This window comes from Bos grunniens, chromosome 12, assembly GCF_055505025.1.
Source record: "Bos grunniens cultivar Pamir isolate PY7600 chromosome 12, Bosgru_T2T1.0, whole genome shotgun sequence".
NCBI lineage: Eukaryota > Metazoa > Chordata > Mammalia > Artiodactyla > Bovidae > Bos > Bos grunniens.
Genome location: NC_141176.1, coordinates 26,372,583 through 26,396,348, shown reverse-complemented (window position 1 = coordinate 26,396,348; position 23,766 = coordinate 26,372,583). Strand labels below are relative to the sequence as shown.

Below are 23,766 nucleotides of genomic sequence, written 5' to 3'. Positions count from 1 at the left end.
TTTCTGTGCTTTTTTCCTTTTTTTTTTTTTAAAGAAAGATGACTTTCTTAGTGATGTTTCTGCAATACACTAAATAAAGATTGAGAAATTGAGAACCCTTGCCCTAATGTAGGTATTTACTCCTAGAGTAACAGAGTAGGGGCAAATACTGAAAGCTCTTTATCTTTAGCACGTCTGCAAACCCCACCATTTCCCTTTTTCTTGCCTAAAAATTTTCCTCCAGGATATTCTCTTTAAGTTATTAAACCTGAGTTCTTATTTCTCTAAAGCTGTTGACCCATATAAAAGGAGGAAAAGTTAGATTGCAGTGCTAATGGTGAGGCTTTGTGTACACAAAGAGAGGGTTCAGATCATGCTGATTCCAAGTTAGGAAAGAAAGTATCCTTTATTATATAATTCTATATTATCCTATATTATATAGGATATTATTATTATATAGGATATTATTATTATTATCCTATATTATTCCATAATTCCGCTTTATTCACTTAATAAAATAGTTTCATTTTAAATGTTAATCATGTTGCACATTTTTTTGTGATTAATTTTTTTCATTTATGGTTTTCTCATATATAACAAAAATATAACTTAGCACTGTGGAAGAACTCTTATTATTGTGAAGTATGGTTTAATTCCTTACTGTATATGTCATCCATGTAGAAGAGTGTGTGCTTATCTAAGGTTACTATATTGATTTTGTTTTGGTTCAAATATATGAGTCACATTTTATATAAGTAAGTATAGGTGTGTTTTATTCAAAGTAACAGTTACAAGAGCTATCATTATTGACCTCTCACTGTATGTCAGGTTCTTTTCTGTGCATTTCACATGCCTTAGCTCATTAACTCTCAGTGGGGAAGTAGAGTTATCATCTTCATTTTGCAGTGTAGAAAGTTTGATGTCCCAGGGTCACCTGGGTAGCATACATTGAAGTCAACCTTCCAATCCAAGCATTCTTACTCTAAAGCACTTACTTCTAAGAGAGATATTTAGATATAACCAAATTATTTATTTGAGCAGAATTATTGAGCAGAATTTATTTTTCAGCAGAATTATTTTCTTTATCCATGTTTTTATTTTTACATATCCTATTCAAGGTACTTTCAAGAATATCAGAGAGTGCTTATGTAAGGCCATGTAACTTGACATTTAATATTCAACAATATAAATAATGATGTAATGATTGGTAAATAAAAAGTGAGTGGGCTTATTATGATATAGAAAATACCTACTTTGGCAAAGCAATTCAGCTCAGTCATACTGAATTATTCCTTTATTTGTTATTGTTATTGTTATAAAGTTATTCCTTTATTTGTCCAGCTTTTCAGGGAACTCTTGAGAACAAGAGTTTATTCTTTGTAACTTTCACAGTGACTCATATAGTAGGTATTCGAAACAGTTTTTCTTTGGTGAACAGGAGGATAGACAAAGCAGACAAATAGCAGCTTCTTTTCTTGAAACTCCTAGAGTTATGGCCAGTATCTGTGGCTCTTGTGGGTGACAGGACCCTGGTTCCTTTTCACAGTATAATCATTATGATTTAGCTGTGGCCTTTTGAGTAGCTTTGTGACTAATGTGAAACTCTACATTGTGCCTTCTACATGAAGCTGTTACTGTTTAGTGGGTCAGAACTGGACTTTTGTGACTTTTTTTAAAGGTTTTAATTCAGAAGTAAAGTTTATTTGAAGTTTTATATTGAACCATATTTACTAGTCTTTATGTCTTAATTTCAACAGCATCACTGCAAAACTTGAAAGAGCTTTAGAAAAAGTTGCTCCTCTTCTTCGTGAAATTTTTGTAGACTTTGCCCCATTCCTATCTCGTACACTTCTTGGCAGTCATGGACAAGAGCTATTGATAGAAGGTATGATTTCTCTCTATTTTCTGATTATTTTAGTTTCCTGTAATGTATCTATTAATCATGACCTAACTTGTGTTACTAAAGGAATATTTATTGCCAAAAGAATAAAAAGACATTGCTTCCACAAATTTTAGTAAGATATTCATGTATGCTTTCTCCTTATTTATTAAAAAACATAGAGTATTTTCATAATCAGTATGAAAAACTTTGAAAAATTGTTGGAAAGGGAAACTCTGGCCCTTATAATCTCAATCTGTTAGGGCTGCTATATATCCTTTTTTAGGTTGCGTATTTGCTAAGCAATGATGTCTAAAATCTCCTTTTAACTATAAGATTGATATTTCTTTAAGTGACTTTGCTTAGTCACAAATAGCGTGTAATATGACAGTCCTTAACTGAGAAAATATAAAGATACTTAACTGGGAATTGATGAAGCTGTTATCTTCTACTCAGTAGCAGCTTAAATGAAGTGAGAAGGTAAAGAAGATAAATAAACTATTGGGAAGATTTAATACATGCACCTGTATTAGGAGATTTGAAAAATATGGTTGTCTTAAGCCTTATTTCTTTAAAAAGAAGTTTTGACTTATAAATATTCATGAGCTCCAGAAAGGGGTAATCAATATCTAGTTGATATCTTATAAGTAAATGATGGTTTCAGATGCTATTCCTTGGATTTATCAGACTTATAATAAGCAAATTTCATATATGTTTGCATATATATATATATATTTGCTTTTCACTTCCTATTTACTGTAGATATTTTTCTGTACCTGTTCTATTATTGTCTTAATTGCTTTTGCACAATCTGTCTCTTATTAGTGGAGACAATAATAGTTAATAACCTGAATTTAAATCCTTGTTTCACTACTTTCTTAGCTATATGACCTTTGTGAGTTACTTAATCCGTTTTGTTGCTTAGATTCTTTCTGTAAGATGTAATCAATGATAGTACTCCCACATAGAGAACTTGTGTGAATTAAATTTTAAATAATGCATATAAAGCTCTTAAAATAGAGTCATATGGTTGTCTTCTTGCTCTAGACCAAGTGCTATTAGATACTTGGAATATATTAGTAAATAACAAAGAGCCTTGTGGACCTTATATTCTATCAAAGAGAAAATACAAATAAACACTAAACAAACTAAATAATTAAATGAGATAGCACATTAGAAGGTGGTACCAGTGCTGTGTAAAATGATAAGTACTAATACATCATAGGGAATTGGGATTATAGCAGTGTCAGGATTAAAGTGAAGTGAAGTGAAGTTGCTCAGTCGTGTCCAACTCTTAGCGACCTCATGGACTGCAGCCTACGAGGCTCCTCCGTCCATGGGATTTTCCAGGCAAGAGTACTCAGGATTAGGTTGCAGTTTTAAAGAAGGATGATTACTTTTAAATTATTCAATTGAAAAAGTTACATCTCAGCAAAGACTTAAAGGAGATAAGCCATGCAGTTTACTAGAAGAGTGTCCTAGGTCAAAAGAATGGTTAGTGCAGTGACCCTATAACACGTGTTATAATTATAATAAGAAAAAAATTCAGTAAGCATTATTGAAAAATAAATCTCAAATGTTTCCTTGTTACCCAAATATTTTTTCCTATGTATATATTTTCCAGAAATGATTACAAATTTACCAAAGAAAATCATAAATAGTGAACAAAGACATGCTAAACAAAACATGGAATAAAGTTAGTAATGTAGTAATGTTAGTGATGGATCCTATACTGTTACTAAAATTAGGACACAAATTCAGCACTGTTTTTCAGTAGCCAAAGCAAAGAAGGAATGAATTATTTGAAGTTATGAGGCTTACATTATTGGTTTCTAAATGATAATTTGTGACAATTTTAAGTTCTAAGGAATTACTATCAGATGACCTTTAACTGCTCTACATTGGTCAGTCAGAACCCCCCATATGTAGCCAGCCCCCTTTTCCAGAATTTTCTATGGTCAGACATCTGGTCTGTTTCTTATTTCTTCCCAGCACTGCAGAGAAGATGGAGAAATACTCTGGTAATTACGAGGTTTTTTTCATGGGCTTCCCTAAGTTTACCTCAAAAACTCTGAATTGAGTTGAAAGAGCATTAGGAATATTCCTATTGCATTTTTTAAAAAGGTAACTATGCTAAAAATGAAGCATTAGAACAAGTTATATATTCAAAGTTCACTTTGTGTTTACTTAGCAGAATATAATTTTATTTCTTCACTTTCTACATCCAATAAATTTTAATATATCCAATTTTTAAAACTATGTTGATTTAATGTTCCTTTTTCGTTAAAATTATTTTTCTTAATAAAATGATGATAGCAAATGGGAGATTATTCGGTTTTGAGTTTTGTTTTGTAAATGCCATTCCTTGACAAAATAGCAAGTTGACCATGTTAAGGTACAGTCCTCCAAATTTCTGCTAGGCTGAACAACCAAAAAAATCTAGAATTCTCTGCTGTACTCCAGAACAACATTTGGTATCCCTCACAATTTAGTCATAACCTTCCTTTTCAGACTCAACTAGTCTCTGTCCTTTTGCTATAGAAGACATTCCTTTAACATTCAGTGAGTCACACATGTCCCATCTCTTTGTTTTTGTATAACTCTTTCTTCTGCACTGGATCATTTTATGGTTTTATTTCCTCAAAATTATTCTCATCCATTGAGTCCTGCTTCAGATTCCTTATGCCAAATTGATGCCTTCTCGTCTATTCTTCTCTGCTGTTTTATTTATATAGTATTAATAAAATTATCTTCATTTGTAAATAGGAAGTATTTTATTGGTTTTATTAACATTGCCTAGCCTAGATTCTTGTACATAATATTGAGTATCTTTTTCTCTTGTACTTGAATAGAACATTATTTTTGTTACTGATAATGTTTAATAGAGGTAAGTTTTGAAAATAAAATAAGGGGAGATAGATAAAATTTGTGTTCTGTGGTGAGAATTCCCAATATTGATCAATCATCCACACCCATGAGATGGCTTCTCTATGTACACAAAGTCTGTTCTTGCTCTCTACCCCAGCCTATGGATGTTATGTATCCTGTCATGTTCTCATTCTTGAACATGTATTCTTGATCATTCTTTCTTTTTCCCTCTGCTCCATTTCCCCTCTTTCCATAGTTTGGTACATTATTTCTCTCCTCTGAGGAGAAAAACTGTCAAACTATCCTGAAGAGCAGAAGAGTTACATGATAAGAATATCTTACTTGTAGCTGTTGAATATTTCTGTTCAAAAATAATCCTTCTAATGAATAAATCTCAATGCTTTTGATCTCATCATGTGTACATGGTAGGAACAAAACTGGATTTAGGTAACTGAGGATATTTTAGCGTCTTATGAAAAGAGAAAGCAATTACTCCTAATTTCAAATAATCATAAAATATATTTGAATTGCATCTTTTTTTGTTGTTTTATATTCAGTTTTTCTTAATTCACATGTATTCCATTTAAGTTTTTCTCACAGAATAATTATCAGTAGATTATATTGTCTATGTCCTTTAAAACACATGTCAAAATAATATCCTTTTATTTTCTTAATTTGTCTATCACTTTTATTAGTTGAACTGTGTTAAATTTATTATTGTATGTTTCTAGAGTAATCAGCGTTGTTCACATCTTTTAAGTTCATTTTTTAACATTTGCTGTTTTTGCATAGCTTTTGATGTGTGTGTGTGTTTGTGTGTGTTTCTCCTGGCAATAATTAAGGATTTTTTAGTATGAACTTTTAGGAGCTTGGTGAACTTTTTCTAAGAAAAATAACAGCCTTTCAATTTTCAAACTAATATGCAAAAGTTAGGGTAGGTATGTATGCAAGTATCAATATATACCAGCCCAAGATGACAGAACAACCTTTGATCCAAAATTGTTTTATTTTTCTTAAGGAGCAATGGAGGATTCACTTCAGAGGAACCATGAGCCTTTTCTTAAAGAGTTGAGAGCAGCCTATAAGTGTAAGCTTAATCTTGAGTTAAGATTTAAGGAAGAAAGTCCAGTTGTAGTTTGAGTGCTGATATTAGATCTTTGTAATTTTTATTCAGGAGGTCTTAGAACTACCATGAGTCTAGAGTTGCCATAGTAATAAAGAAGCAGTAATCACCGAAGTTAATTAGAAGAGAAGATGTTTCAGTGTGGGCATGTGTGTGTGTTTGTGTGTGTTAGCCTAGTGCTCTTTACTCTGTCTTATTCCACAACAGCACAGAGTGGCTCTGAATATCACTGTTACATTCTGTGAGCATTATTTATATTTGGTTGAGAACTCACAAGATCATTACATATAATTTAATTATGATGGGGATACAGCAGTTAGTCTCATAAGCATCCAGAAACAGGAAATGAAATACAGATAGACTTGAGGCAGCCTAGAAAGGGGAACAGGGAGTCAGTAACCAGGGCTACTCCCTTTACCTCTAAAGGCAGCTTTATATCCTCCTATCTTTGCTTGTCTCTATCAACTCAAATTTTTCACTTCTTTCTCATACTAACTTCATTTTCTTAGTCATCAGGATGTGGCCCAGCATAGCACCCCATACTTGACTGTCAATGTGCCTGAATATAAACTTCTTTTACCATCTGACTAGAGTCACTTCCTATCATGAGAGAATCTGAATGGCTCAACCTTGGGTTACGTGTCTATCCCTGTTATAGTTAAGACTGGGGTGGACGTAATACACAACCCACCTTAGAAGCAGCGTTTAAGTTGAAACATCTTAGGAAGGGATAATAGCAGTGCAGGAAATGTCACTAAAGTATCTACTATACTTTTAGTAACACTGATAAATGTTATTAAAATTATATAATAAGAATATTTATAGTTTAAATTAAGAACATCACTGAAATGTTATGAAAGGAATGAGCCTACTCAAAGAACTTACGTCACCTTTGAATTATTCACAGTAACAATATGCCCACATAATTAGAAAAACTTGAGTATGTTTAATTCAGAACTTACAAATTAAAATAGTTTCAGTAGTTATCCACTTTTAAAATTGCAATAATACAAAAAAAGTACATGACAAATTATGGTAGATGGCAATGGGGCCTTAGTTTTTAAATATCCCTGAATTCCTCGATGAGCAGAACAGTGGATAGTAAAACAATAACTACAACAACAAGTATACCTTTACATCAAAACCAGGTGACGGTGTATCCTACTGAACCCTAAAGTAGCCTGGGGGGACAATCCAGCTATAACTAGGAGATATACACAGTATCAGCAGATGAATTGGATAGGATTGTGGGAAGCAAGAGAACATCTGAAGAATATGGTGTTGTACAGCTACTGACTGGAAAAGCCAGAAGGCCAGTTTGAAAACAGCAGATAAAACAGGGAGATGAATCCAGGGGTTCCCTGGTATGTTTAGAAGGGGTGAGAGCATCTAAACACCATGAAAAATTAACCCAAGCAGAGTTCTCTTCCAGGACAAAGTCCCACATTGAGGAGAAACTGCTACGAATAGAATCCAAATTGAGCAACAGAGAACAAAAGAGACAAAACATCCACATAAAACCGGGGAAGACAGACAGAGCTAATAGATCTCAGAAAGTAGACTCATTAAAAAAAAAAAACAAAACTACACATTTGAATCAGTTCTAATGAGGTGGATGAAACTGGAGCCTATTATACGGAGTGAAGTAAGCCAGAAAGAAAAACACCAATACAGTATACTAACGCATATATATGGAATTTAGAAAGATGGTAACAATAACTCTGTATATGAGACAGCAAAAGAGACACTGATGTATAGAACAGTCTTTTGGACTCTGTGGGAGAGGGAGAGAGTGGGTTGATTTGGGAGCATGGCATTGAAATATGTATAATATCATATATGAAACGAGTCACCAGTCCAGGTTCGATGCACGGTACTGGATGCTTGGGGCTGGTGCACTGGGACAACCCAGAGGAATGGTATGAGGAGGGAGGAGGGTTCAGAATGGGGAACACATGTATACTTGTGGCGGATTCATTTCGATATATGGCAAAACCAATATAATATTGTAAAGTTAAAAAATAAAATTAAAAAAGAAAAACAAAACAAAAAAATAAAAATAAACTACATAAAAACAAACAAGAGAGATCTCTAGAATCTGAAGAGGAAAAGAAAATCTATTTAAAAATGATCTAAAAGTTCAGATAACCCAACTTCACAAAAAATAGTAACAAAAAGGAACAAAATACCATATTTTAGGAAAAGAAAAATGAGAGGAAGTAGAAAATGCCTCAAAGCCTTAAATACCAGGAAAAAAAAGATGAAAAATTTTAATAAACATTAGGAAATTATATAGGATAAGAAGTAATTTATATCAGAATGTAGAGAAACCCACAGATGTACTGATAGGAATTAAGAAAGAACTAGAAATAAAGGGAAACATAATTTTAGAAATTAAAATTAAATTAGAAGAAATAAAGAAGTAAATAAGTTCACCAGATAAGCCTATAAAAAAATATATAAGGTAAAAAGAGAAACTATAAATATCAAAAAAATAGTGACTTAAAGAGATGAGAAAAGATGAGAGTGAAAGGGGCAAATGTAGAATATTCAACATTCATATGAGTCTCCAAAATATTAAACAAAGCAAAGAACAGAAAAATAAAAGATAATAGGATCAGTAATTCACAGAAACTCTTAGCATTAAAAAAAAGTTTTAAAATATATATTTTAAAAGGCACACTGAATATCTGAGAAAATTACCTAAATGACCAACCTTGAGATACATTCTAGTAAAATTCTAGAATGTAAAATTCTAAGTTTAGAGAAAACAAAACAAAACCACTCTGAGCATCTAGATAAAAACATAAATTGAAAGAAAATCAGATTATCATACTTATAACATCTTCAAAAAAGAGTTTTTCATAGGAATCAACAAGGATTCCACCTTGTTGCCTGTTGGATTAGCTGTATCACTTGACTCAACATTGACAGCCAGATTGCCTTCATATATTATAATCTAACTTGGCCACCACATGCGAAGAGTTGACTCATTGGAAAAGACTCTGATGCTGGGAGGGATTGGGGGCAGGAGGAAAAGGGGATGACAGAGGATGAGATGGCTGGATGGCATCACTGACTCGATGGACGTGAGTCTGAGTGAACTCCGGGAGTTGGTGATAGACAGGGAGGCCTGGCGTGTTGCAATTCATGGGGTTGCAAAGAGTCGGACACGACTGAGTGACTGAACTGAACTAAACTGAACATGACCTTAGAATATCTTTGAGTGTCTGTTACATAGTATATACTGTATATGTTTAAGAATTTTACTTTAAATGCATAAGATCCTGTTTTGCTTCACTGTACTAGTTTCAAAAATGGGAAGATCATGAAATAACAGTCTTTAGTCAAGATTAACATTTCTCTAGTAATCGAAGTTGAATATGCATGCTAAGTCATTACAGTCCTGTCCAACTCTTTGTAACCTTATGGACTGTTTTCCCCAGGGTCCTCTGTCCATGGGATTCTCCTTATAAGAATACTGGAGTGGGTCACCATGCTCTCCTCCCGGAGATCTTCCCAATCTAGGTATTAAACCCGCATCTCTCACGGCTCCCGAATCGGCAGACAGGCTCTTTACCGCTATCACCACCTGGTATAATGTCCTATAAGAGCTTTTGGCAGGACTTCCCTGGCGGCTTAGGAGGTAAAGAGTTTGTCTGCAATGCAAGAGACCTGGGTTCGATCTCTGGGTCTGGAATATCTCCCAGAGAAGGGACTGTCTACCCACTCCAGTATTCTTGCCTGGAGAATTCCATAGACAGAGGAGCCTGGCGGGCTACAGTCAGCGGGACTGCAGAGTCAGACAGGACTGAGCAACTAACACTTACTTACTTATAAGCTATTGACAGGAAGAAAGATGCAATAGTGTAATATTTTGACGGAAAATTCTAAAAGACTTAGTGTGATCTTGACTTTTTTATGATAGAATCATAGGAAATAGACTTGCCCTCCCAGTGTAACTAACCTGGAAAATTCATTTGATGGATTTAATGGCTTATTATACACTAAGACAATAATACTGAATTAGAAGTATAGAATTGTATCTTTAAAAACTGAAGTAGGAAAAAAGGACTAAATAGGGAACAGAGCCATAGGAGCCTATGAGATAAATCAAGCACTTTAACATACATAAAATTGGAGTCCAAGAAAAAGGAAGTTAAGATGATATGGGTGTATGTGTATTTTTTTTTTTTTAAATAACAGCCAAATAATTTGAAAACTACAAATCCTAAGATCCAAGAAATTCAACTAACCTTGGTCAGGATGAACACAAAGGAAAAAACAAAAAAATTTATGGAACAACATAATTAAACTGTTCAAAACCAGGTTTCAAGAGAAAATTTCAAAAGTAGTCATCAATATTAAGCAAACCAACTTATTTAAAAATGGCTTGAACAGATACTTGAGAAAAGATCACATTAGGCTGTGAAATAAGCTCATAAAAAGATGGTCGATCTTATCAGAAAGTAAATGCAAATTAAAACCAGGTTGGCTGAGCACTACAAACATATAGAAGAATGACTAAAGTAAAAAAAAAAAATGATAATTCTGAGTGCTGGGGAGAAGTTGAAACAACTGACACTCTTATCCATGGCTTTGAGACTGCATGATGGCAGTCACTGAGGAAGACAGTTTGGGAGTATTACTGAGTTAAACATTCAGTTATATGACCCTGTGATCCCATTCCTTGACATTAGGAAATGAAAACTTACTTTCATGCAAAAACCTTTACATGAATATTCATGGAATAGCCAAAACTGGAGAACATGGTTTTCAGTGAGTTTTTTGTTTTTTATTTTTAAAAGGACTGTGGTGGATTCAGACAGCAGAAGAAAGGGACAAACTGTTGGTAAACCTTACTGCTTGGTTGAATCTCATTGGCATTATTGTGTGAAAGAAATGCTCATCTCAGGGGTTTTGTATGTTATGTTTCCTTTTTATTTTTTGGACATTCTCAAAACAGATCAGTGTTGACCGGGGTTTATAGGTAGGAAAGGGTGTTATTGTAAAGGAATATTATAAGGGATTCTTTGGGATAATGGTGATACATGGATCAATATATATGTTATATCTCACAGAAAGTTACACAAAAAGTAAAAACAGTCAATTTTAACCTATAGTTAAAATTTTGAGATCACTGTCAGGAAAAACCATGATTTCAAAATAAAACTATCATCAACTTTTAGTCAGAAATTATGCAAATCAGAAAATAATGGAACATCTTTTAAGTTTTGATAGACTTCCAACCTGAAATTCTTTGTCCAGTGACAATACTCTTCAAAAATGAAGGGAAAATGAAGACTTTTACAGACAATTAGAGATAATGAAATTCATTGCTAGCACAGCAGTGAATACATTTGTGAAACAGGGTTGGAAACTAGATACACACAAAGGAGGGTGCAAGAGATAGTTAATATATGGATATATGTGAAATATATATGTTAACAAATATTTTTCCATCATAGGTAACTTCTAACAAGAAAATAATATCCTCTAAAAGGAGAAATTATACTCTCATCATAAGTAAAAAGTTTCAAACTGCTAAGTTTTGTATTGCAATATGGGAATCTCATTTTAGCTGATGAAGATGATTAAAGAAGACATGATTTGTCAAGGAGAATGGTTTTACTAAAGCCCTCAAACTAGTATTATTTTTTCATTCACTAGAATTTTTATGACTCTCACCATATACTCATTGGCTAGCTAAACTGGAACCGTATTCCAACAACGTAGTATAAAGTTCAGAGAAGGCAATGACAACCCACTCCAGTACTCTTGCCTGGAAATTCCCATGGATGGAGGAGCCTGGTGGGCTGCCGTCTATGGGGTTGCACAGAGTTGGACACGACTGAAGCAACTTAGCAGCAGCCGCAGCAGTATAAAGTTAAGGACTGATGAAAATTCAGAGAAACTTTATTTACCAAAAGGACTTGCTGAATATGATACATATAGTATATCAAATGTAGTGGTATGTATAAGATACTACATAAAGTATTTTGTAGTATACTATAGGGATACAGTCAGAGATAATATTATTTCCTAATCTCCCAGGAGAGAAATTAGGAGTAAAAGCATATTGAATTGCATCTTTTCTAAAGAGATAAGAAATATGAAAGCAGCATACAAATCAAGAGTAGACCTTGAAAGGAAGGGAAAGGAAAGAGACGTCGCTCAGTCATGTCCAGCTCTTTGGGACCCCATGGACTGTAGCCCCCCAGGCTCCTCAGTCCTTGGGATTTTCCCGTATTTCCATGAATACTGGAGTGGGTTGCTATTTCCTTTTCTAGGGGATCTTCCCGACCCAGGGATCGAACCCAGGTCTCCCACATTGTAGGCAGACGCTTTACCGTCTGAGCTACCAGGGAAGTAGACCTTGAAATGGAGTATTATTTGCCAAATAATATAGCTTGAATTTAAACATAGGGAATTTTTTTTTTTTTTTTAATGTGGAGAAGGACATCTTGGGGGAGAAAAACAGGAAGTTTTAACGTAAAAGAAAGCTGCAAACTGTTGCAGGTCAAAGAATACTAATATATAACAACTAAATGTTTAGTGCAGGAGATAGTGGAGGACAGAAGAGCATGGCGGGCTACAGTCCATGGGGTCACAATGAGTTGGATGTGACTGAGTGTGTATGTGCGTGCGCACACACACACAAGAAATGGATCATATTCCTTGATATGGGGTGCTTCTCAAGTAGCATAGTGGTAAAGAATCTGCCTGCCAGTGCAGGAGACTCAAGAGAGATTCAGCCCTTGGCTTGGGAAGATCCCCTGGAGGAGGAAATGGCAACCCAGTCCAGTATTCGTGCCTGGAAAATTCCATGGACAGAGAAGCCTGGTGGGCCACAGTTTATGGAACAATAACCTTAATATGGTGTTTGGAAAGTATTTTTGTTTCAAGAAATAATAGATTGTAGCTACCTATATCATATATTCCATGCTATGCTATGCTAAGTCGCTTCAGTCGTGTCCGACTCTGTGTGACCCCATAGACGGCAGCCCACCAGGCTCCGTTGTCCCTGGGATTCTCCAGGCAAGAATACTGGAGTGGGTTGCCATTTCCTTCTCCAGTGCATGAAAAGAGAAAAGTGAAAGTGAAGTCACTCAGTCATGTCCGACTCTTAGTGACCCCATGGACTGCAGCCTACCAGGCTCCTCCAACCATGGGATTTTCCAGGCAAGAGTACTGGAGTGGGGTGCCATTGCCTTCTCCAATATTCCATAATAATATAATTTAAAAAGAAAATAGCTTTGTCTTGTGTTCTAATAAAATTATTCATACAAATTTTCATGCAAAACAGAACATTTTTAAAAGAGAAAAAGCGGATATTTAAAATTACACTCATGCAGGCATCAGCTTGGATGATCTTGGCAAATCAGTACATATGGATGCTCTAAATCAATAAACAATGAGAAGAAATGGTCTATATATTCCATGAAACATGTTACATCTAATAACAAGTCTGTTTTTGGAGGCTACACATGTAGTTTTTACTGAGGCATAATAATAATTTGTTTTTATATTGTGAAAATTGCCTACATTCTGATTTAGATACAGTGTTTATATATATGGTAAACTACATGGAACCCTCCATAAACTAAGCTTGAAATCACTACAGGCTTTTATCATTTCATCCTTTCTCTGATGTTTATGCACATTGAAGAAATAAATAATTGGGAAAGAAAAAGTAAATTAGAAAATTTAAAAGAGGAAATATACTGCTGAGCACTTACAGTGGTTATATTTTTCAGCCACTTTATTTTCTTATTATGGACATAATATAGTTATAATATGTAATTAGTTTGCAGTGTTTATCCTGAGATTATTTAGTAGCTTGATGGCTGTCTGTATGCTTCAGTTGCTCTAAGGTAAATCCACCTCTTTTTTAAAATTGAATTCTGATTGTTTTGGATCATGAAATATAAATATTCTTTTAAGTTTATGATATTATATTATTACTTAAAAGCTTGAGAATATTACTTTTTGCTTCTGTTTTAATAGGTTCATGGAGAGCTTTCACTAGCTTCTATAGCCCAAGGTATCAGGGAGGATGTAAAATTCAGTTAGTTATGGACAAAATTCCTACAGAATAACAATTGACTATCATTGTAAATTATGGAACAGCAGCATCTGGCAATGGGACTAGTGTATTTCCCATATATAAGTATACTGCATGCCAGTTGCTAGAGGGGTTGATCCAGGTAATGAAACAGAGGCTAATTTGTTTATTTATATTTATTTATATAGTATGAATATATATGTTTATATAAATTATTTATATAAATAATTTGATTATTTATATAATCCTTTAATTTCAGTTAATTATAAAGCCAACAAATATAAAACCTTATATACATTTCAGTAATACTTTGTATGTGTGTGTGTGTATGTATATATATATATATATATCAGATAAATTAATTTTTCCCATGGTGATTATATGTTTTATACATTATAGCTAGGGAATGAAATTAAGTCAATATATTTCTGACTTTTAAAGAATGTGAGGGCTTCAGAAAAGTCTTTCCATATTTGAATTCTTTTGTAATGATCATGGAATGCTTTCCATTTACCTGTATTTGCCTGGCTGACCCTTCTACATTCTTGTATTATAAACTTTTTGCCTTTTCATACTGTTCATGGGGATCTCATGGTAAGAATATTAGAGTGGTTAGTCATTCCCTCCTCCAGTGGACCATATTTTGTCAGAACTCTCCACTGCTACTTATTTGTCTTGGGTGGCCCTGTACAGCATGACTCATAGCTTCACTGAGTTAAGCAAGCCCCTTTGCCATGATAAGACTGTGATTCATTTCACATGCTAGTAAGGTTATGCTCAAAGTCCTTCAAGCTAGGCTTCAGCAGTATGTGAACTGAGAACTTCAGATGTACAAGCTGGTTTTAGAAAACGCAAAGAAACCAGAGATCAAATTGCCAACATTCTTTGAATCAGAGAAAAAGCAAGGGAGTTCCAGAAAAACACCTACTTCTACTTCATTGACTGTGTGAAAGCCTTTGACTATGTGCATCACAACAAAATTTAAATTTCTTAAAGAGATGGGAATACCAGACCACCTTACCTGTCTCCTGAGAAACTTATGTGTGAATCAAGAATCAACAGTTAGAACCTTACATGGAACAACTGACTGGTTCAAAATTGGGAAAGGCTGTACATTGTGACCGTGTTTATTTAACTTACAGGCAGAGTGTACATGCCTGGTAAGTCACTTCAGTCATATCCAACTCTGTGTGATCCTATGGACCATGACCTGCCTGGCTCCTCTGTCCATGGGATTCTTCAGGCAAGATACTGGATTGTGTTGCCATGCCTTCCTCCAGGGGATCTTCCCAACCCAAGGGTCGAACCCACGTCTCTTAACACTCTTGCATTGGCAGATGGGTTCTTTACCACTAGCACCACCTGGGAAGCCCATATGCAGAGTACATCATGTAAAATGCTGGGCTGGATGAATCACAAGCATGAATCAAGATCACCAGGAGAAATATCAACAACATTAGGTATGCAGATGGTACCACTCTAAACGTAGAAGTGAAGAGGAAATAAAGAACCTCTTGATGAGGGTGAAAGAAGAGAGTGAAAAAGCTTACTTAAAACTCAACATTCACAAAACTAAGATCATAGTATCTAGTCCTATTGCTTCATTGCAAATGGAAGGGGAAAAATTGGAAGCAGTGACAGATTTTATTTTCTTAGGCTTCATAGCTAAGTGGGTGAATAATCTAACTGCAATGCAGGAGACCCGGGTTCGATTCCTGGTTTGGGAAGATCCCCTGGAAAAGGAAATGTCAACCCACTCCAGTATTCTTGCCTAGAAAATTCCATGGACAGAGGAGCCTGGCAGGCTACAGTCCATGGGATCACAAGAGTCAGAAATGACTTAGTGACTGCACCACCACCACCACCACCACCCAAATCACTGCAGATGGTGACTGCAGCCATAAAATTAAAAGACTCTTGCTCCTTGGAAGAAAAGCTATGACAGACCTAGACAGCATATTAAGAAGCAAAGACATGAAATGCTGACAGAGATCTGTATAGTCAAAGCTGTGGTTTTTCCAGTAATCACATACGAATGTGAAAGTTGGATCATAAAGAAGGCTGAGTGCAGAAGAATTATTGTAGTAAAAAACAAAAAGTTTCAAAATCACTAATCTGTTGTTTACCAGTAAAGAACTTTAGTATCAGTAAAGGCAGATATCTTAGCTCAAGAGTATGCAGCTGTTTAGTTTGTATTCTAAAGCCATGTCTTCAGATTTTCAATTTAGATCTTCTTTGAGTTAATTAAAAACTAGATCCAGATTAAAGAATTCTATAATGCTAATAAAATTGCCTAGTTCTGAGAGCTCAGGATAAGTTCTAATATTAACAAACCAATTAGTTCTTACTAATATTCAAATAATTTAAAACATCTACCTACATCGTATTTTAAACATCACTACAACTAAAGAGAATGTACACGGGCAAATTTTTTCTTGGTCCATGATCTCTGCTGTCCAGATATGTTGTTCAGTGTCTCTAGTTTCAGAGATTGAGGTCAGCCCCAGGGCATGTCACCCCTGACCATCAGTCTCCAGTCTGTCCTTCTCAGGTATCAAAACACAGTTTCCACATTACAGATGACCTTCATTTATGTAGAGTTGCCTCGATTTAGGTGGGCCCTGGATCACAAGAGAAATAAGCCCTTTCTGCAGTAACTCTTTCCCCAGAAATCTTCCCATCTGCCAAGTGAGAATCTTTGGTTTCTTGTACCTGTTTTTTAGAACTCACATTGTACCATCCTATTTTTCTTACAAACAGACTTTATTTCATTACATCCCTCAGAAATTGTAGTACTATAAACTATTTTTTGTCCCATTATTGCAAAGATCAGTGGAATATTGATGTCATCTTTAATTTTTATATTGTATAATAATGAAAACCAAAATTGTGTAATTTTTATACATGGTGAGATTTTGATTGTGTGATAATATTTTTCTGTTTCAGCTCTGCTTAAGCCAGTAAAATAGTTACCTTTGTGGACTTTTACCAGAGGTCTAAGCTTTTTCCCCCTTATGTTCCTTTGAAGTTTATTTTCCTGGGTAACTTGTTTACTTTCTTTTGAATATACATTGCCTTTCCATGTAGAATCAATCCTTTAAATCTATCTATCTATCCATCCAGAATTTATTTTATTGCATATAAAGCAAATATAAACTTTATTGTGCATAATAGAATCCATGAAAGCTACAATTTAGACTTGTTATACCAGTTTTGACTGCTGGAGGATTATTTTCTCCTCCTCTATACAGAAATATGACCTGTGATTCATGATACACATGTTATTATCTACGGCTAAAATGTTGTTCTCTCTGTCCTCAATAGGGTTATTCCAATTACACTAAGCCCAACCAAAGATAATCTTCTAATCAAGGATATTATTTAAACTTGAAAACTGATTATGTAAAAAAGTTATACAGATTATTTCAGTAGCTGTACTTTGCAACATCTAGCAAGTATTCTCACTTTAGTTCTGCTTTCTATTAATGTATTTGTTTTGATACATGGAGAAATCTTGAGGTTTGATACTCTGTTAATGGGTGTTTTTATATATCAGATTAAACATTCTGTTTTACAAGTCGAAATATTGGTGATTTTTTATCTTAGAGTTATCTCTAAGTCAGTTTTTCCAAAAAAATTAATAACTGCACACTGTGTGTGCGTGTCTGTGTGTACTAGTTGCTCAGTTGTGTCTGAGCATTTGTGACACCGTGGACTGTAGTGGGCCAGGGTCCTCTGTCCATGGTATTCTCTGGGCAGGAATACTGGAGCAGGTTTAGGTTAAATATTTCCCCTTATTCAATTTCACCCTTTTCCTATATCACAGTAAGAATTACTTTAATGACATCATTTATCTTGTTTACCAAGTCAACATCCCGTAATGGTTCTGAGATAACGGTTCTCTTCATGTTGAACTGATGAGTTTGTCTGCTGTGTCCTCCATTAGAATGCAGGATTCTCTAGCACATGGAACGTATCTGTTTCATATCTGTGCCCTGCATATAGTAAGTATACAATGTTGTTTTTACAACTGAATCATGAAATGTCTTTAATTCTTGGGAATGACTAGCTCTTTTTTGTCAGATATTTTTTATTACCATTTATTATATCTCACTTCATAGATTTCCCAATTCATACAATTTCAAAAAGCAGCTGTTATTTGTAATAGTTCTATTATGGCAAAAATTAGAAGAAATAAAAACACCATTTACTTTAATAAATGGGTATAATATTTTATGTTGAATTGTTATTTATTTTAATGACAGAACATTTCACACCCTGACTTCTCTATTATTATCAGATTGTATTCTGGTACTTACAGAAGTATATAATTTGACTCTGAGTTGCGGATAGGTATGAATCAGATAGGCTTCCCAGCTGGCACTAGTGGTAAAGAACTGCCTGCCAGTGCAGGAGACATAGGAGACTCTGGTTCAATCCCTGGACGTGGAAGATCCCCTGGAGGAGGGCAGAACAACCCACTCCGGTATTCTTGCCTGGAGAGTCTCCACTGGCCGAGGAGCCTGGAGGGCTACATTCCATAGGGTCGCAAAGAGTTGGACACGACTGAAGTGACTTAGCATGCACACATGAGTTGAATATAGAGTTTTCTGGTATGGGTAAAATAATCTTGTTAATTTAGTGATCTATCCTTTTTTGATTATATAATTTTTGGCATATAATCTCTCTAAATTATTACTTAGGCAGAATATATACTTAGAATAACTTCTGTGACTTTTGGCAGTATCTTAAAAAAAAAAACATTCAATTTTAAATTTAAGGAATTTTCAAGTTCTTCCATGTTACAAAAGCTTTATTTTATTCTTAAGAATGAATAAATTGGACTGATTACTCATCTCTATTTGATATTTTGTTTGAAATGGAGGATTTAGTAAAGAAGATTCTGCTTGGGTCAAATTTGAGAATTTATTGCTTTGAGCACAAATGAGTTTTCTGAAGTTCTAGCTTGTTTTCTCAAGAGCGCTTCGACAGTTTAAGCCTATAATTGGATAGAGTTAATGTACTCTTGAAAATATGTAAGGTTCATCTGACTGACCTCTACTTGAGCCTACCTTAAACTATACCCTCTCTTTCCTTGTTTATGCCTTATCTATTATATTTATCAAATAATTTTCTTTTACTAATTATGTTTCTTAGTTTTTATCTTTGACTTTTTGAATCCATTATTAAGAAAAGGAATTCATAGTATTTCCATTGTGTATTACATAAATATTTAAAAGAAAATGAGCCAGTGTTTTTCTGAATACAAAAATAAAGAACTTAAAGGTGTATTTTATTAAAAAGCAATTTTAAACTTAAATTTATTTAAACTTGAGAACTTAAAATTATTAAGTATATTTATTTAAGAATATAGATAAATGAAAGTCAGAATTTGCATAGTTTGGAACTGTCAATATAGAAATTATTCACTTATACATACTGTGTTTAAAAGGAGGAGCCCATATTTTATAGAATATAAATTATTGTTTCATTTTTCATAACTAGCTATTGGTATAGCTATTTTTATTCAACTCTATTCATGTGATTTAATTGTATAAATGTCTTGCTTTTTTCTCTTGATTATTAATATTTCTTGAAATGAATTACATGGTTAAATATATATGTATTATTCTTAATAATTATTCAGGATCTGAGTCTCTAAGGTAATGTCAAAATTTGAAGCAGACATAGTTTAGTAGTTTTAAATTTTAATTGAGGCTTTTGGAATTTGAAGGAGCACAGGGAGAAGAGAAGAACGTTGTTGCAGAGGAGTGATACAGGAATAACAATTGGTTCTATAATTAAATTTAACCCAAAGAGAATTGCAGGATCCAGATGATTTATGGTAGTGAAAATGTCTCTTATTTCCCTTATTTCACCCTTATTCATTGCTGTTGTGATTAAATCAGGAAGTTAAAGAAAAGGGCAAGACACTCAGGTCAATTACTTCTGTAGTGAAAACTTGAGTCTAATACTGTAGGTAACAGTATTTAATGAAGACCTCTATTTAAAATAATAGTTGTTTTAAGTTATTTGGAGGCATAGTACTGTATAATTTTTTTGTATAATATTCTCTGTGGACACCTATATATACATATATTTATGTGCCTTATTTTTGTAACTGGGATTTCATTCCTTGAGGTCAAAGATACCGTCATCTCTGTGGCTTACTTATAGTTCCTAAAATAAGTAGTTTAAATGAGAATATCTCAAGAGACAGCCAACTCAAAACTTGATCCCAAGTGATTTGGAAATTATAATCTATTGTTTAGCATGTGTAAATGTAAAATAGTATTTCTGTGGGATGTACAAAGAGAAGTGAAAGTCAGGTGGAGACAAAAAAAAAGTGACATTGAATACCAAGAATTTTCCAAGGTATTTCCCTTGATGCAGCACTTTTGATAGGCTAGCACAAACATGGTTTCTAAAGCATAAGTAAAAAAGAGTAAATTTACATCAGTGTTTCATATTTTATAGGTGTTAATAATAGTACCATATGAATATTCTCTTCAGCAAGCAGGAGGAAATATCTATGTAGGTTCATTTTTTTTTTTTTATTGTAACCTATCATTCCATGGAAGAGTTATCCATGAAAGAATATTAGGAACTTCAACTTTATCACTATGCAAAAATTCTTAGCAGGAGCAAAACGATATTAAAGAAAACATATTCACCGTCAATAAGATTCCTAGGCTGTGTAAATACAATGACCAAAACCAAAAATAAACAAATGAAAAACAATTTAGAGTTTATTTCAATAAGTCAGTCAAAATGACAGGGGATTATGTAGCTACAATTACAGTTAGTCTTGTCTCTGAGCAATCTAAACATTCTAAATTTATAATTTAAAAGCACTTAGCCAACTATTCTCATATGGAAACAGATTTTTAGTCCTGAACATACAGAATTTTCATGGGAAAAGATGCAATATCAAATTACTTTGAGATGGCAATTAAAATTAATATTAATTTCTTTATGAATCATTGAAAATATTTCATGTGAAAGTACCACTGATTTCTGACTTAAAAAACAAACTCACATCTCTTATATTTTAATAGCTTAGAGCCTGACATATTCTGTAATTCAGATATTTTAGAATTTAAGAAGAGTAATAGGTGCTTATACATGTATTTCATAGCATCTTCAGGGGACCCTGGATTAACTTGTTACTTAAGCACATTAATATATCTACAGCAACATGTAGGGATAGTCACACTATTAATCACACTAAGTAGAATAAAGTTTGTAACTGCTGCTAAGTCACTTCAGTCATGTCTGACTCTATGTGACCCCATAGACGGCAGCCCACCAGGCTCCCCCGTCCCTGAGATTCTCCAAGCAAGAACACTGGAGTGGGTTGCCATTTCCTTCTCCAATGCATGAAAGTGAAAAGTGAAAGTGAAGTCGCTCAGTCATGTCTGACTCTTTGATACCCCATGGACTGCAGCCTACCAGGCTCCACCATCCATGGGATTTTCCAGGCAAGAGTACTGGAGTGGGTTGCCATTGCTTTCTCCAAAGTTTGTAACGGCTAAGTCGCTTCAGTCATGTCCGACTCTGTGCGACCCCAGAGACGAGAGCCCACCAGGCTCCCCTGTCCCTGGGATTCTCCAGGTAAGAACACTGGAGTGGGTTGCCATTTCCTTCTCCAATGCATGAAAGTGAAAAGTGAAAGTGAAGTCACTTAGTCATGTCCAACTCTTAAAGACCCCATGAACTGCAGCCTACCAGGCTCCTCCGTCCATGGGATTTTACAGGCAAGAGTACTGGAGTGGGGTGCCATGGCTGATGATTAAGGTTATGACAATCGTGCAAGAAAGATTTTTTCCAGAGCTTTTTTGGATTTTGAAATTATAAAATGTCATAGACATACATCTAAAATATTTTCCCCTATAGCTTAAAAATTTGAAGATGTATATATAAGTATGTGTGCATATGTATGTGTTCTCTGTCTCTGTCTCTCTCTCTCACATGAACAAACCTTGGAATGAGGAAATAGTTTTATTGGAAGACAGCCAAGCTCATTTGATTATGTATTGTCTGTGGCTGCTTTTGCAATACAGTGGCAGAGTTGAGTAGATGTAGCAGAAATTTATTATTGTCACCTGACGCCATACCCTAACCCTAATATATTTTATCTGAGCCTTTACAGAAAATGTGTGCTAGCCCTAATACCTCCAGACTTCAGTTATGTTCCTCTTTTAAAGAGAGTAAGACTGCCATAAATTTGTCTTAGCTTAATATTTATGTAAACTAAAGTAAATCACTGAATGAATGAACTTTCATTGTCTGTGTAGTATTTTGAAAATAGTTTTTTTAATTTTCAATTAAAATTTATAGTCTAAATATAAAAATAAGCTGTAATTGTTTAATTACATTTTAAAAAGGGAAATGAACTTAATTTTATTTTTGTTTCTTGAAGGTAATATTATGCATTGTTTCTAGTTGTACAGTTTTAAATTCCATGAAACATATAGGCAAATCTTGAAGTGTCCAATTAAAATAGTATGTAATACTACATAGACATATATTAATAGCAATAATAATACAAATTCAGACCCTTATTGGTATTTCAAAGGATGTTTAATATTAATTTAATATTAATTTTTTGTTTAATTTTGATTTTTTAGTTTTAAGTTATAAAGCCACACTAATTTCTCAGTTTGATAACTGATAAGTTTTTGACCTTATTAAGTTTTGTGCTGGTGCTCAGTGGCTAAATCATATCAAAGTTTCTGTGACCCCATGGACTGTAACCCACCAGGCTCCTCTGTTCATGCAATTTCTCAGTCAAGAATACAGGAGTGGGTTGCCATTTTCTTCTCCAGGGAATCTTCCCAACTCAAGAATCGAACCCATGTCTTCTGCATTGGCAGGTGAATTCTTTACCGCCAAGTGACCTGGGAAGCCACAATTTGGGCACTTCTAAAAGTTAAAATCATTAGAAAGTTATTTAAAAACTAAATTGGATGACTTTCCCCCTTTTTTTGCTTATACGATTAGCATCATGCAACTCAGAAGTCACAGTCCCTATGAATTCTCCTCGGCAGAGCTGCTCACTACCCTTTCTGTGTGTCTAACACTCTGTTGTCTCTGTGTATCTCCTAAGAGTCTACGTCATGATTATTTGTTTATATAAACTGTCCCGCTTTTGTCACTTATTTTTAAACTTAGCACGTGGCCTGGTATCTGGCACATAAGACAGAATGCTCAATAAATGCTTTTTTAATACATTAGGCTCTTGTTCTTAAAAGAATACTCTTATTTTTCCTTAAAATCTTTTTTCTCCAACATTTATATAAATATACATCAACTATTTATTTACTCAGTGAATGGTGGTTTTTAGATTTATTCTTTTAGTTAAAGTTTACTGAGAATATACTCGGAGCACTGCCCCAGGCATAGACGTGTAGCCTCTTCTCCCTTGGGAGAGGGCCCTTGCTGAAAGAAAACAATGGTCCTTAGAAGATGAGTCCCACCTCCAAGTATGACTCCTTGTTTGTCACCATAACACCTCGTACTCTTCACCTCCCGCCATAAGGGGGCATCCTGTTAGACATGGAATTTTTCCACACTGTCTTAAAGCATGTAAACTTGATCTTGTAATTCTGCGTATACATGAAGTCAGACTCAAACATTGAACAAAAGTGTCAGCATTTCTTGTATTAAAGAAAGACGGTTGTATCCCAAAGGGCAAACTTTTAAGATTCATTTTACAGTTTAGTGGGATTTGGTGGGGGTTTTGTTCTTGCTGTTTCTAAAAGTTGAAGCTGATTTCTCACCCCTAGTAAATGGAAACCCAAAAAAATGCCAGTGACATGAATGGTCCTTTACTAATCTGGACCCAGCAAA

The 23,766-nt window shown here is 34.4% G+C and overlaps 1 protein-coding gene across 9 annotated transcripts in view; it reads left to right on the top strand.

Annotated features, from left to right (window-relative positions):
* The window catches only part of NBEA (neurobeachin), a 672,061-nt gene that overhangs the window by 286,563 nt on the left and 361,732 nt on the right, over positions 1 to 23,766 (top strand). For all 9 annotated transcript variants that reach the window (XR_015138069.1, XM_086329378.1, XM_086329374.1 and 6 more), the window contains one exon: positions 1,737 to 1,864. Coding sequence is in view for 7 of the 9 variants with exons in the window: in XM_086329378.1 (XP_086185504.1) it covers positions 1,737 to 1,864 (128 nt within the window). In the remaining 2 variants the exon portion in view is untranslated. The remainder of the gene's footprint in view (positions 1 to 1,736; positions 1,865 to 23,766) is intronic.